Source organism: Cebidichthys violaceus, unplaced genomic scaffold (assembly GCF_023349555.1).
Source record: "Cebidichthys violaceus isolate CVI_PGR_0920_01 unplaced genomic scaffold, fCebVio1.0.p SCAF_25, whole genome shotgun sequence".
Lineage (NCBI taxonomy): Eukaryota > Metazoa > Chordata > Actinopteri > Perciformes > Stichaeidae > Cebidichthys > Cebidichthys violaceus.
Window position 1 is genome coordinate 6314258 of NW_027176428.1, and position 14596 is coordinate 6328853.

Consider the following 14596-nt stretch of genomic DNA (forward strand, 5'->3'; position numbering starts at 1 on the left):
CTTCGTGGGCACAATTCTCTTAAATTAAGGATTATAGAGTTTATTGGTTCCGTGTTTTCCTATCAGATGATTGCCCCCCTGTTGGATGAGTTTGATTCATGCACCCGTTGTGCCCGCGGGTGTACTGTGTTGAGTAGGTTGACAAATGAAGGTATTGGTTTGTTTCGGCTTCTCCTAACCCCGCCCGGCTTACCCGGAATAATAGACGTATCAGATGGTACGTTGGGTTTTCTAATCGAACACACCCACTAGATCGTTGCGCGCTGACCGGCACTTCGTTTTTAAATGGTCTAGAGGAGCTCGTTGATTGGTAGAATCTACGGTCATATGTTGATAGTTCAGCTGTTTATGTTTTAATAACAAACATTTTAAATACCGGTAAGTCGTTTATTCATTACTGACTCCTGAACGCCTCAATCATAAAGTAAAGCCTTTATAATATAGTAAAATATTACAGTTTGAAAACGTGCCACAGTTCTATTGTTTAATTATGCATTTACAGTGTTTGCCATGTGCACGAAACCACTCGCTAAATAATACCAACATACAGAAAAAACTAAACTTTATCGACACATTCTGGAGGGGGTAACCATTTTACTGGAAAATGCTTTCATTAGGGTCCGTGTTTGATCAATTTAAATATACAGATTTGTATAGCATATGGTACTGTTGTTCTTTGTTCACACATAAGCTGTTGTACATTGTATTACATTATTCACTGTCTGTTCGTTGACATTGGTTGTTAAAGTCATCTAAAGCTGTCTATGTAGTGAGGTCATCTATTTTGAATAACTTTGTCATATTTATGTTGTTTGTCAATATTACATTATCAATCACACAATCTTAAACACATTTGTTTTAGGAGCAACGGCTGTACCATCTGCTGATAACAGAAACCTACCACATCTGTTTCACTGTATAGGAGAGTGATTTGAATGTCTCTGTTCTCCGTTTCGCTGGAGCTTCCCCTTGGTGGATTGTAGACATTAGCAGGTAGCCTTCACATGGCAGGTGTCTTTAAAAGTCATCTGTTCATATTTAAAGGTGCTCAAGATCACTCTCACTAGCAAAAACATTGAATCACCATCATCATCTGTTTGGTCTTGAGTTTTATGTATATAGTAATTTTGCATACAAGGCTACAGCCAGAACCTGTTCATGTAAAATTATGCACTTTTTTTCCAACCACGCCCATCTTTATATTATTCTGAAGATAATACGCTACATCCATAATATATGTTTTGTGTTTGATAATACACCAAGGGAAGCAACCAGCTCCACCACCGTCACTCACAGTGTTGTCTGCTGACTACCACCAAGGCCTCTGGTTTGGTGGGGTTCAGCTGGCAGGGTGGGGGTAGAGCCTTTAGTTGATAGGTGCACAGCACACACACAAAGCAACAATGACTATGGTCATGTGAGAGATAACAAAATCACAGTATCTAGTGGCAAAGAGTATAAATGAGATTCACCCATGCTGTAAACTTTTTTCATAATGAGTATTTCTTCAGTGAGTATTATGTGCAGGTATCGGTGAGGTCTGTGGATTAGCCAGAGTAAAATAAATGTTACAACCTAAAACTAAAACAAGGGCCACAACAATTGATTGAATGATTGGGACTTGCCTCGTTGGGTACTTGAGAATTGTGAGACCGTGCACGTGCTTTAATATTAATTTTATAAGAAGTGACAGACAGGTTCTTGCAACCATTTCAGCAAAAAGACATAGAGCAAGCTGAATGTCAGACTATGGTGCTCATTGAAAATAACACTCAATAAACAAGGGGACCTGATTTTTCTCAACAGTGAGTAACTGGTTTGGGGCTGAAACAAATTGTCTCCAGTATTTAATAATCCATCAAAAATGTTTAGTGAATTCACCCAATTTATAAAAGAAAAATAGTGAAAAATGTCCATCACAAGTTCACAGAGACGCACATTTCATCTTCAAACTGCATTTGTTTGACCACAAGTATAAAACCAAAAAGTATCCAATTAGCAATGATACAAATTAGTTAGTTTTTAGTACTCAACTATTTTAATGAGTTAAAGGAGCAGTAATCTCTTAATCTGACTGAAAGTGATTTTTTTCCCGTGGGTTAAAAGACACTGAGATGAGGGAGTTTACATCACATTATCCAGGATGGTATTCAACATCAGCTTCCAAAAAAACATCTTTATTAGAACAGCATGATCCTACTGTTGTTAGTGTGATGGAGAATGAGAGTGACACAGTCCTTTTATCATAAACAACGTACACATACCAGTATATGTAAGTGTTTGTATGATGGATTAGGTAGAAATCAACGCTGGGAGTAAATCCATGAAAAGATGCATAGCCTGACAACATATTTTTTTAAGTTCATGTGGGCTCACATATGCATTTAGATTATGCATGATTCACCCTTTCCACAGCGACATAGAAACTTTTCTTGTCATCTAAACAGTGCCAGCCAATTGGTCCAATCTCACAATCTGCACAGATGAGATACTTTATTCTCCCCACGTCCTTAGTGAAGCCCACATTCTCAAAAGTGTACATGTCGTCCACAAACCAGTGGGCGGTCAGAGTGTCCCCGTCCACTGAGCCCTCTGTGGTGCTGAGGCCGCTCTTTTTCCGCATGGACGGTAGGAACAGCTGGTGGGTGAAAACATAGCCTCAGATGACATGAAAACATTTATGAAAGAACTCAAAATCACGTAGGACTTAGTATAATCATGAACAGGTTGCCATGTATTCATATCTTTCATTGTATATAGTTACACCAAGCTGGATCAAAGAGATAGAAAAATCTGACTTCCCCACTCTGGTCCCCAGAAACCACCACTGGCTGCCTGTTGCTTGTCAAGATCTAAATGACCTCAATATTTATTGTGCTTTCAGTGTATGAACCCTGGTGATGTCTCAGATCACAAGGCACCGATCCCCTTCATATTCAATAATTAGACAGTCCGCCTGCTGATCTTAGACTATGATATTTACTGATGCTATCAAGACCTTTTTATTTGGTTTAGCATTCTCCTAAAGCAATGTATGTATGTACAGTCAGGTCCATAAGATTTGGACTGTGACACAATTTTTCTAATTTTGTTTATTTATACAACTCCAATGGATTTGAAACTAATCAGTCAATATGTGGTTGAGGTGAAGACTTTCAGCTTTAATTCAATGTCTAAAACAAAAAAATCACAATGACCGTTTAGGAATTACAGCCACTTTTATACAGCCACCCACATTTTCAGAGGCTCAAAAGTAATTGGACAATTGTCTGACGAACGGTTTCATAGCCAGATGTGGCCTATTCTGTCACTATTTCATGACAAATGATGTCAACAATAGGATTCCAAATGTTATATTTGCAGTTGGTAGTTGGTCTTTGGAGGTCTCAGCATGCGGACCAAAAAGGTGTCAATGCAAGTGAAGGAGGCCATTATTAGGTTAAACAAATTGGTGTACCGTGGTGAAGAAAAACCCTTCATAACATCTACTGAAGTCAAGAACACTCTGGAGGAGGTAGGCGTTAAAACTCTACAATCAAGAGACGCCTTCATGAATGTAAATACAGAAGGTTTACAACAAGGTGCAAACCACTGGTAACACTGAAGAACAGGAAGGCCTCATTAGACTTTGCCAGAAAACATCTGAAAAAGCCTGACCAGTTTCGGAAAAAGATTCTTTGGACAGATGAAACCAAGATGAACTTGTACCAGAATGATGGGAAGAGAAAAGTGTGGAGAAGGAAGGGAACGGCTCATGATCCAAAGCATACCACATCATCTGTTTAACATGATGGGGGCAGTGCTTTGGATGGGCATGTATGGCTGCCACTGGAACTGGGTCACTGGTGTTCATTGATGATGTCACAGCTGATAGAAGTAGCAGGATGAGTTCTGAGGTGTTAAGGGTTAAACTATCTGTTCAGATTAAGCCAAATGCTACAAAACTGATTGGATGGCGCCTCACAGTGCAGATGGATAACGACCTAAAACATGCTGTAAAAACAACCCAAGAGCTTCTTATGGCAAAGGAATGGAATATTCTTTAATGGCCAAGTCAGTCACCTGATCTCAACCAAAATGAGCTGGCTTTTCACTTACTGAAGATAAAACTGAAGCAGAAAGACCCACAAACAGGCAGCAGCTGAAGGAGGCTGCAGTAAAAGGTCTGGCAAAGCATCTCAAGGGAGGAAACTCACTGTTTTTGGTGATGTTTATGGAGCCAGACTTCAGGCAATCATTTGTCCAATTACTTTTGAGCCTCTGAAAGTGGGGATGACTGTGTAGAAATGGCTGTAATTCCTAAACGGCCATTGTGATTTTTTTTTGTATCCATTGAATTAAAGCTGAAAGTCTACAATTCAACCACATATTGACTGATTAGTTTCAAATCCATTGGAGTTGTGTAAATAAGCAAAATTAGAAAAATTGTGTCACAGTCCAAATACTTATGGACCTGACTGTATATGCATGTATGTATTCATGTGTGTATATATACACACACACACACACATACATATATATATGTGTGTGTATCAGTTTCTGCTTGTTTCATTTACTGTTAAAACAAGTTGTCAGATCATTTACTAATATTTTTTAGATATATATTTTGCTGCTGTAACAAACAAATTTCCCCTTGCAGGATGAATAAAGTATCCATCTACTGTATGTAAAAGTAATGCATTTATAATGTTACTTAAATAAAATTATTAATAATAACTAATATTATTAGCAAAATCTACTTAAAAAATCTCAATGCATTAACATTGCATCGATTAGTGTTAAACTATAAAATATAATTGTACTATTTTTAATGCTGATGCATTAATATTTAAGTGATATTTTTCTCCTGTAGTTGCTCGGGGTGAAGTTATTTACTACCTTATATACGGTTGGGTAGTTTAATCTATAACAATGCATAATATTGTAGAAATGTATCATATGCATTGAATGTAAAATCTTTGTTTGCAAATGAATGACTACATCTAGTGGAGTACAACTAGAATAGTTCGCTATGAACCGTATTGGAACACTTGTAAAGTAGCATAAAATGTAAATACTCGAGTTGTGTACCTAAAATTTGCACTTAACGTCATTATTTGAGTAAATGTATATATGTGTATACTGGTTTTATTAACATGTAATAAAACCAGTATACACTGGATGAAATGGTGCCATACAAAAACCATTAATTTATATTAACCGCAGACAGGCAGATTCAATATTCGCTTTATGTCAGACATCATACCTCTTTTTCTGCAAACACAGCCATCCCCGGGCAGAGCACTTTGGATCCGCAGCGTTGACACACGACCGTTTTGATATTCTTGCCGTCTTCAGAAACCAGGTCGGACCGGTCCGTGCCGTCTTTGGACTGTTGGTTACTGGCCATAGTACGGTATCTTCAAACGGCCCAACCGCACTGAACCAAGAGACAGTAATGAACTGTGAGGGCTAACTGGCTTCTGTTAAATTAAGAGTGCTATGATAACGAATAGAACGATGGGTCGCACACTGAGAGAGGTCCGGTGTTACAAATATCCGGAACCTTCGTAGTCCGGAAGTCCGTGACAAATAAAATCAATGTTTACATGTTTCATTTATGTCCACAAAACATAAATATGGCAATCTTCATGCTGAACCACGGTCTGATATATTTATCTTTAAGGGTAGTTAGTTAAAAAAAACCTACAATACTCACCGACAGTAAACCCCACCCCTTGCATTTATGCTAACATCTGTGCTAACAATGAATTCAACAGACTAAGTAACAGACATCTATATGAACAGTAAACATCCATACAAATACAATACACACTATTGAATAAAGTCAAATAACATGTACCTAAATATTTAAGAAAAGACAATCCTGAATACGACAATAAAAATACAAAACAGACAGGCTAGCAAAAGGCTAGGCTAGCATACTAGTTGGTCTTGAAGTCTATCAGCCACTAAATGCTTCCGTTCAGAAACACATGGATGTGCTTTGGTTCCGAATAAACATCCGCTTTAGGTAAGAAGTTCTGCTAGTTCTGTTGACTAGAGTGTAACAACGTTTGTAAATAAATGTACTGTAGAAAATGACGATTGTATGGTTACTTTTAATTGTTTGTTTATGGTGTCCATAATTGTGACTATGCTACTCAAAATAGCAACTGAGTTTTGCAATACATTAAGTATTTTTGACAATAACACAGAAGATATCTCCAAAATATTTATTTTTAGTACTGTTTGTGAGGATGAAATTCAGATATGCAACGATGGCAGTAATACTCAGATGTTCTACTTGATACTTAGATGTTATACCTTAATATAAAATACCCCACAAGTAAAGGTCATTAATATTAAAAAACAATTCCCTTAGTAAAACCACACAAGTATTACCAGCAAAGTGTACTTAAAGAGTACAAAAAGTAAAAGTACCTAGTAATGAGAATGGTCCTTGTCATTACATTATTGATTTTTAATTTCTGGTGAACTTTTCTGTAAGCACAAGCACCATTTTGATGTAACTATAACTGTCAAATTAATGAAACTGAGTAAAATGTACAATATCAATATCCCTCTATATATAGTGAAGTAGAAGTATAAAAAAAAGCATAAAATGGGTGCCCCATACAAACTGCAGAAATGTGTTCTCTTGGATGCCCCTGTGGTAGATAAAACATGAAGTGCCCTCTAGGTTCACCTCAAATTTGAGAAACATGATGCAATGCCACATATGCTGCCCTACAATCTAGAAAACCTTTGCGTGCTGGTGCCCTTTAAAAAAAAAAAAAAAAATCTATTTCGGCCCTGCTCGTCAGACACCACTGGGCCTTGTGCAGTACACAGTCACTAAGCGAGGCTGTTTAAACTAGTGATGTATATTTTGTGAAAATGGATTTGAGGCCAACAAATTTCACGTAAGGGTCGTGATGACGTCACTGGTGATCGCCTCACAAAATAATCTATCAGACAATGTTTTCATTGATTGAAAACAGTGAAAAAAATCAATAGACTATGCAATTAGTTTATTAGTTAGTTTAAGAGTTAGTGTATAATCCAAATATACTTTTTATTTTTTATAATTCACTGTTGTATAAAGCCCTACAATCTACAAAGGACACAGTAATGAAAACATAAAAACATTTCTTATTTTAAAATAATAAATATGTTAAAAGATTGTGAAGCCTTGAAGGAGAAATGCTTTCTAATTATGTCTGATTTATAGTCCCGATAGTCTGACATTTTAATGCAAATTAATTATGGATACATTTATTTCAGCAAAAGAACATGTGAGGGAGCATTTTCTAGTGACATTATTACAGCTGTGGTGTCACACCACACATCTTTCTGCCACAGTTCCTGATCTCCAGCCAGCAGCTAATCCCAGGAGATTAAGGGAAACAAGGAAGATCCTGTTGTGTCGCCTCGATGTATGTGCTCAAAACATGGTAACTGTTGATCTTTACAATTAATTAAAAATTGTTTTCAAGATAGAACACCATTATTAAATACTATTATGTAAACACAATTTTGTAGGGCGATGGAACGCGTGATAAACTGCAGGTTTAATCCTTACTGCCGATGTCATAGGCCTACATTGTAAACGATTGACAATTAGACACCACGTTTGTACATGTGGAAAAAAATTTATTCCAATAATTTTCCAAGATTACCATTAATAAATATTTATGTTTACATTTCAGTGAAATGTATGATTTATCACTTTCTACACAGGACATTACACAAAGTCGAGAATACACATTGTTTTAGTCGTTGTAATAAAGCTCGAATAAGTTGATCTAGAAAAAGGAGTCTTAAACAGCAGTTGATACAACCTATCCATGGAGTTTTACGTTCAATAAGGATTTGATTGTATATATGGCAAGGAAAACAAGAAAAATCAACATCTGGAAATCCTTGAAGCTCCCTTGACTGTTAAGATAGGCCGTTTTATTTAAAAACATTTCCATTGGCCTAAGGCACAGGAATACTAAAAGTTTATATCAATCATACATAACACATTTTAAATCCCATACAGTGATTTAACATTTTGAATTTAATAGTATACACTAAAGGTGCATTTGATATTTACACCTCTCATTGCATCTGAAATCAAGAACAAAAGAAAATTCTCTAGCTGACAAAAACACGATTTGACCTATCCAGATCTGTACATTGTGCAACGCCCAGAAACTATTACTCTGGAAATTAATTGACGATGTGTTGTCTGACTGAAGCAGTACAGCAGGGGAGCTCTTTTAACTTCTACATTTTCTATGCCATTTGAAAATCATTTGTCAATTCAAAACAATGCATCCAAATGCAGAGGAACTTAATTTCAGAATTCAGTTCAAAGAAACTGAGAATATCAGTTTGTTGAAGTATACAGTCCCTTCATTTTTGATCATTTTGTAAAGAATCCTGATGAGTATTGCACCTTGTTTTACCACATCTATAGATCACATTCATAAGATGTAAGCACTATGTTCCTTTCATTAAATTTCATTTCATTCTAATGTGATTTTAGATTGAATAACTGGGCCTTAAGAGTACGGTTCATGTTTTATTGCAGAGCGGGCACGGGTGGGTTCGTAGTGGTCATCCAGGTTTTAACACACAGCCGCACAATCAGCGTCAGCACAGTTAGAAAACATCTGGTGTTTGTGCAGGCCCTCAACCACCTAAATGGTCCTGGACTGCTCTACACCTCACGCCTGGTGGACAGTACATTCATCCTCTAACCTGCATGGAGACTGGGAGGCAGGATAGGAATGGTTTACAGTATGTGCCCTCTGCTACAGCACAAAAAATACTCTCTGTGCCCTTGGTGCAATGGTAACAGACTACAAGGAGGTTGGGGGTACTAGTGAGCTTCTAAGAAGTGACCATCAGTTACAGGAATATATACGATTTTGGTTAAAATCCCATTTTGACCTTACTTGAAAATGTAGACTTCAAGTTTAATAAGTATTGTAGAAGTAGTGCCTGTTGAAGATTCCCTCCGTAGTTCAATGGCTAGTTAATGCTACTTTATTGGAGCATAAGAGAGCCAAACAGAAAGACCACCAAAACCCAAACAAGATGTTAGCAAATCAGAAGTACAGAAGGAGCAATAAGTGACTATATTGAATTCCAGCAGCATTTTAAGTGATTGATTGAGTGTGTGTGTGTGTGTGTGTGTGTGTGTGTGTGTGTGTGTGTGTGTGTGTGTGTGTGTGTGTGTGTGTGTGTGTGTGTGACTATAAAGAAAAGTATGAGTAAGTCACAGTCAGGCCTCTCAGAGTAGAGTGTCATCTGTGCACCCCCCCTCGAGGCCGTAGCGGAACTCCTGCAGGTTGGAAACCCCGTAGAAATGGACGAATGCTGCTGCCACAACCAGAACATGAAAAATCTGATGAGAGTGGAACTATAGAGCAGAGAAAGAGATGTTTATGTATTAGTTTCATTTATTATCATTTGCCTGTTTGATCAAACAAAAACTAAAAAAATACATCCATTGTCTACAGCTGTGTCTGAAACTGCTCCTTTGTTTATCAGAAATATTCACATTTGTTATCTGAGAGGCAAAAGGTGAAGCACTGCAATGTGTTCGTCACACAAAGATGTCTATAAGCATGGCAGATTTTCCCCTCTATTAAGCCGATTGAAGTTTAATATAATTATTCGTCAATTTTGTTATTTTGAGGGGGGGAAACTAAACTGTTTACGCTACTAATCACATGGCTTTCCTAAGTTCTGTTATGTAATGTAACACATCAAATACTAACCCAGATGTCACACTTTCCAGGAAAATAGCGTTCAGGGATCCTGGCTGCATACAGACCAGCCCCAGTGATATACATGGCACCCATCAGGTAGAACCAACCCATCTGGCCGACTGTGGTGGCCTTAACAAAGCCCTCCTCGATGGTGAAGTGCATGGTGGGGACAATGCCGCTGAGTCCAAGACCCATGAACACACCTAAGAGAAGCATGGACCTTTGTTACTTTCATCCACAATACAATTATAACCCCAAATCAAACATTAAAGAGAAAACACTTTCAAAAAAGTGCATATTATCCTCGACTGGTTAGCACCTGCTCGTGTAGGTCTGTGGCGAGGTGTAGAGAACCGGTCCCACTGTGCAACTATGATTGCTGCAATGCCGAGGACACAAACAATGGTGAGGTAGATAAGTCGAGGCTGAGGAGAACAATAGAAGGAGTAGTAGAGCCAGGGCACGAAGGAACCCATGATCAGGAGGGCAATTCCCGAGTAGTCAAGCCTGAAGAGAGGGGGTGACAAAGAGACAGCATCTGGGTGTTTGGCCGGAAAATCAGCTTGTTGCAAAGAAAGCTGATGTTTTCTCACGTTTCTTAACACACGTGTATTTCTCAAAATGGCCAACAACTATGCTGTAGATTTTTGATTATTGGCCTTTTCACAGGAACATCAATACTTAGGGTAATAGCTGGTACATTTCTAAGTCTATCCCAATGTAGCATACAGTTTGATAATTCAGCCTAAATTAACCTGATGCCACAGCAGTCTGCAAGCGTGAATGCACTCATCTAGCAGCTTTAACCACAGATCAGTATGAAGCCATTTTGCCCTTATTAATGACTGTGGGTGTATCCCTCATTAACTGCATGAAGAAACATATGCATCCCTGAAATTAAGAACCAGTATATTCCAGAGCAGTGAGTCTAACATAGTAAAATATTTTGACAGCAACAAATGATTCCTTTAAGACATACGAGGCCAGTACGTGAGAAGCAGTGTTTGATGGTGTGAGGCCTTACTTGGAGAAGGTGCGAGACACTTTCTCAGAGTGGCAGTAGACTGTATGAAAAAGCCAGGAGAAGCTGAGGCAGAGCACAGCTCCCAGGAAGAACATCCCAAACACCACTTTCTCTTGCAGCGGGGCCATAAAATACATGTTGGGCCGCAGCATGGTTAACGTGCCCAGACAGATGAATAAGATCAGCCCTGAGGGGAAAGATAGGCCAGTTTTACTGATAGTTGACAAGAGAAGAGACCAGAGCGGTCCAGAGTTATCCAGTTCTGTTAATTAATAAACTAACATGTCTGGTTGTAAACAAGATTATAATCTGCTGCTTTGGGATGTTATGCAAGGCATTTTATTCTCACCTAACAGGTGAGTCCAGATGTTTCCTGTCTCAGTGTGAATTCTGAAGATGCTCCCAAAACAGGCCCTGAAGGAGGGCATAGGGGGCCGATGTCCATGCAGAAGGTAGTCGTTGTCCTTTAGCCACTCTGGCAGGACATGGAAAGGGATGACCCTCCAGCGTCCCTCCCAAACCTGAAAAGGAAGAATTGCTTTGACTCACGGACGCATACATTTACAACTAGCATATGGCTCTCACACTGAAAGCCAGCGAGGATGAAGCAGAGACTAATATTTTGATTTAAATTACTTTAAAGTTAAAATAGTTTAAGTGCAGATAATCTTTATTGAAATTTAAGTCAAACCGATTTTCTGTTACAAGTAGTTTTAATAGTTCCAAAATAATTTCATATTTTCTTTCAAAAGCAGTGAAATCAACACCGTAAATGTTGATTTATTGTAAACTACCTTACGGTTGTCTCCCATGGGGACTTGTGCAAGTCTTTTACAACACACAACATGGATCGTGACGTGGCATTACTAACCCCCCCCACGTACGACTCACTCAGACTACACAGCAGTGTAATCGCTGGTTGTTGCTGTTCACCTAGATCTGCACCTGTATGTCCACGAACCTCACAGCTAAACTAAAACATACCCCCCACACTTTTGAGATAAACACGGTATTGAGTTTCAGCTCATGTTACATTGGCGATGCAAGATTTATGCTTGGTGCCAAATTATGTGATGTCATAGGATCTTTTAGTCTCCAACAAACATTTCATAATCACAATCAACTTTGTCAAACTGACATTTATACCTTTAGTAACTACATCAATAATTGTCATTGTAGAAATCTGTGTTTGTTCTTTCCGTCTAAAGCGGAGGTTGGGAGCAGGTAGGTGAAGCCAGATTGGATAACATGTGCTGACCTGTTTACACCAATCTCAAACACTTTTGACTGATAGTTTATCAGAATAAGATTTAGACTTGTGCTGTCAACTGAACTGGTACTTATACAAAGTTTGGTGTTTAATTAAATTAAGAAGACATTTTTACCTTGTGTACAAACTCCTCCATCTTCTCCATGGCGTGGTGAGCCTGAAGGGGTAAGGTCAGGACCTCTCCCACCTCATCATCCTCCTCTTCCTCGTCAGCAAGCATTGCGGCTCCCTTTAAAGAGATCCCAAGAGAACACTGAAGCAACTGGGCCATAACAAACCTTTTCTCTGGGAATTTTTGTGAAACAGTCCCTACCTCTGAAAGGACGCCTTTAGATGCTGCCTGTCGCCCCCCTCCCTCCTCCAGCAGTGGCCCCAGCTCCATCAGCTCAACATCTGGGACATTACAGTCCTCAGAGATCCGGCAGTCTGCATCACTTGCAGACCCGTTTCGGCCTGACATAGGGATACTGCCTGATGACCCACTCACAGCCTCTGTATTCTGCTTCAGAAGGTATACTTCAGTTTCCTCCTGAGCAACCAGAATCACAATCAGCTCAACTGGCTAAGTATGTTGACATATACAGAAAAACATCAGTTATCAGTAGCTCTCAATATAGTCTGCACAGCAGAGAACACATTTACAGAAGTGTACAAAAATATACATAGAGCTATAAAAAAACAAAACAATAAGCTACAAAAAGATAAGCAAACATAAACATAATCGCTATCATATAAAGGCAAAAGGTGGAAAACAAACAGTATCGATATGCAGGTCAGATTCTTACCATGTTTTGTCAACATAAAAACAGCTGAAATAGGTTTTCTATAGATTATAAGTAGATATGCATGTTATACATGTGGCTGATAAATTATTAGCCAGTAATTGAGAAAATGTTATTTATGAGATTGTTCCAATAATGGAATTTCGGATCATAAATATGTCCAATAATGTGAAGCCAGGTTACAACTGCTGCAGACAAGAGATTTCACTTGAAAGGGTTCAGCTGTAAGTAAGCAAAAACCCTGAGTATTTTAAAAAGTATAGTATTTTCTATAACTTGTCAATACAATCTGACTTAATTAGCCAATTAGTTAATTAACATGTTTAAAAAAATAAACTCAAGTTTCTGGGGTTATATTGATACACATAAGTTAACAACAATTAAATATATTCTTTACTGTATGAATAATGAAGGCCTAGCAATCAAAAGAATGCTGTGTTGCTTTCATTTTCTGCAATTGCAAGATACTTTTTGGGGGTAATTTATTGGTATCGGCCACAATAAATAGGTCTGTCTTGATAAATATATATATATTGCATCACTGATAATAAGTTGTTCAATATACAGAGACGTGCATAGATAGATGGATCCAGTACATGTGCACTACATAGAGTCTGCATAGCCTAACATATAACAGTGAAGGGATATTATGTACATGTTATATGTGTGTGTTACACAGTAGTATATAGTACAGCGAGGTGATTAAGTAAAGCAGGGTTATTGCAGATCATTAATTTACCTTTTAAGTGATAAACACGTAGTGTTATCTAACTCCTGATTTAATATGGCTGGTGATTAATCTGGGTCTCACGTGAAATCTGGGTTACATCGATCAGACATTCACAACAAGAGAACAAAGGAGCAGCTTTAAATTTATGTCACCAGAAAAAAATATTCGGTCGACAATTACAGTAGTGACAATATCCCAGATATAAGATATAACATTGACATTGGATCCCAGACTGAAGCTGATAACAAACGTTTAACCGAGTTTGTGCTAAGCCTGCCAGACGGATGTTGATTAGCACCGCGTCGGACGGAACATGGAGTACAAAATGTAAACAACCGCAAAATACTGACGACATCCATCGTATTTTAGAAAGTTGAGTTCATAGCATGGGTCTGAATTTCAGGTTGATTAAAAATCACTGATACGTTTTTAAGTTAGCAGGTCACGGATCGCTCGTGTATCGTCTTGCTAACGATGCCTTTATGCTAACGTTAGCGCTGAGCTGTCGCTAACCAGTCGAGCAAGCGACACTGGTTCGTGGATCTACTTGCCCGAGATTAAGTCTTTACAACGACGCCAACATACAACGTTTTATATATATATATATATATATATATATATATATATATATATATATATATATATATATATATAAATATAAATATTAACCTAGCATACTGTACCAACATCTGCAATGGCAATTTAAATAGATATAAGTTACCTGACAAGGTAGCCTTAGAACCAGGAAGGTGAATTATTTATCAATGCGCGAAACACAATCCTTTCCGGAAGTAGAGAGCTCTTCCGTTAACCCAACCCCCGTATTTATTTTTCAAAATAAAAGCACAAATTCACAAGTAGAAAAACTAATATCATTACATACTATATAATATATATATATTTTAGTTTATATCTATGTATATATTGCCCAGCACGAATCGCAAAACGGTTTGGTTTTTTTTAAATTTGAAACCTTATAAAATAGTTTTTAATATACATTTCAGAGACAGGAGGTATGATACTATTTTATACATTAGATGTATT

General features: G+C 37.9%; 2 protein-coding genes across 2 annotated transcripts; both read right to left on the reverse strand.

Annotated features, from left to right (window-relative positions):
* Window positions 1–2015: 2015 nt before the first annotated feature.
* rabif (RAB interacting factor) lies at window positions 2016–5950 on the reverse strand. Its single transcript, XM_068720560.1, has 3 exons — window positions 5843–5950; window positions 5246–5419; window positions 2016–2638 (listed from the first exon to the last, which is right to left on the reverse strand). Exons 2-3 carry the CDS (start codon window positions 5387–5389, stop codon window positions 2390–2392), a joined length of 393 nt encoding a protein of 130 aa, XP_068576661.1. The 5' UTR covers window positions 5390–5419; window positions 5843–5950; the 3' UTR covers window positions 2016–2389.
* A 3204-nt stretch (window positions 5951–9154) lies between these two features.
* adipor1a (adiponectin receptor 1a) lies at window positions 9155–14352 on the reverse strand. Its single transcript, XM_068720290.1, has 8 exons — window positions 14274–14352; window positions 12354–12569; window positions 12156–12269; window positions 11120–11291; window positions 10771–10957; window positions 10066–10253; window positions 9756–9949; window positions 9155–9394 (listed from the first exon to the last, which is right to left on the reverse strand). The coding sequence occupies exons 2-8, from the start codon at window positions 12498–12500 to the stop codon at window positions 9266–9268; spliced, it is 1131 nt and encodes a 376-aa protein (XP_068576391.1). The 5' UTR covers window positions 12501–12569; window positions 14274–14352; the 3' UTR covers window positions 9155–9265.
* Between the last annotated feature and the right edge of the window lie 244 nt (window positions 14353–14596).

Coding starts and splice junctions, on each gene's coding strand:
- rabif (XM_068720560.1), bottom strand. CDS start 5,389: ATGGCCAGTAACCAACAGTCCAAAGACGGCACGGACCGGTCCGACCTG. Junction 2,639..5,245: donor CTGTGTTTGCAGAAAAAGAG/GTATGATGTCTG, acceptor TTCACCCACCAG/CTGTTCCTACCGTCCATGCG.
- adipor1a (XM_068720290.1), bottom strand. CDS start 12,500: ATGTCAGGCCGAAACGGGTCTGCAAGTGATGCAGACTGCCGGATCTCT. Junction 12,270..12,353: donor CTAAAGGCGTCCTTTCAGAG/GTAGGGACTGTT, acceptor ATCTCTTTAAAG/GGAGCCGCAATGCTTGCTGA. Junction 9,395..9,755: donor CTGGAAAGTGTGACATCTGG/GTTAGTATTTGA, acceptor TCTGCTCTATAG/TTCCACTCTCATCAGATTTT.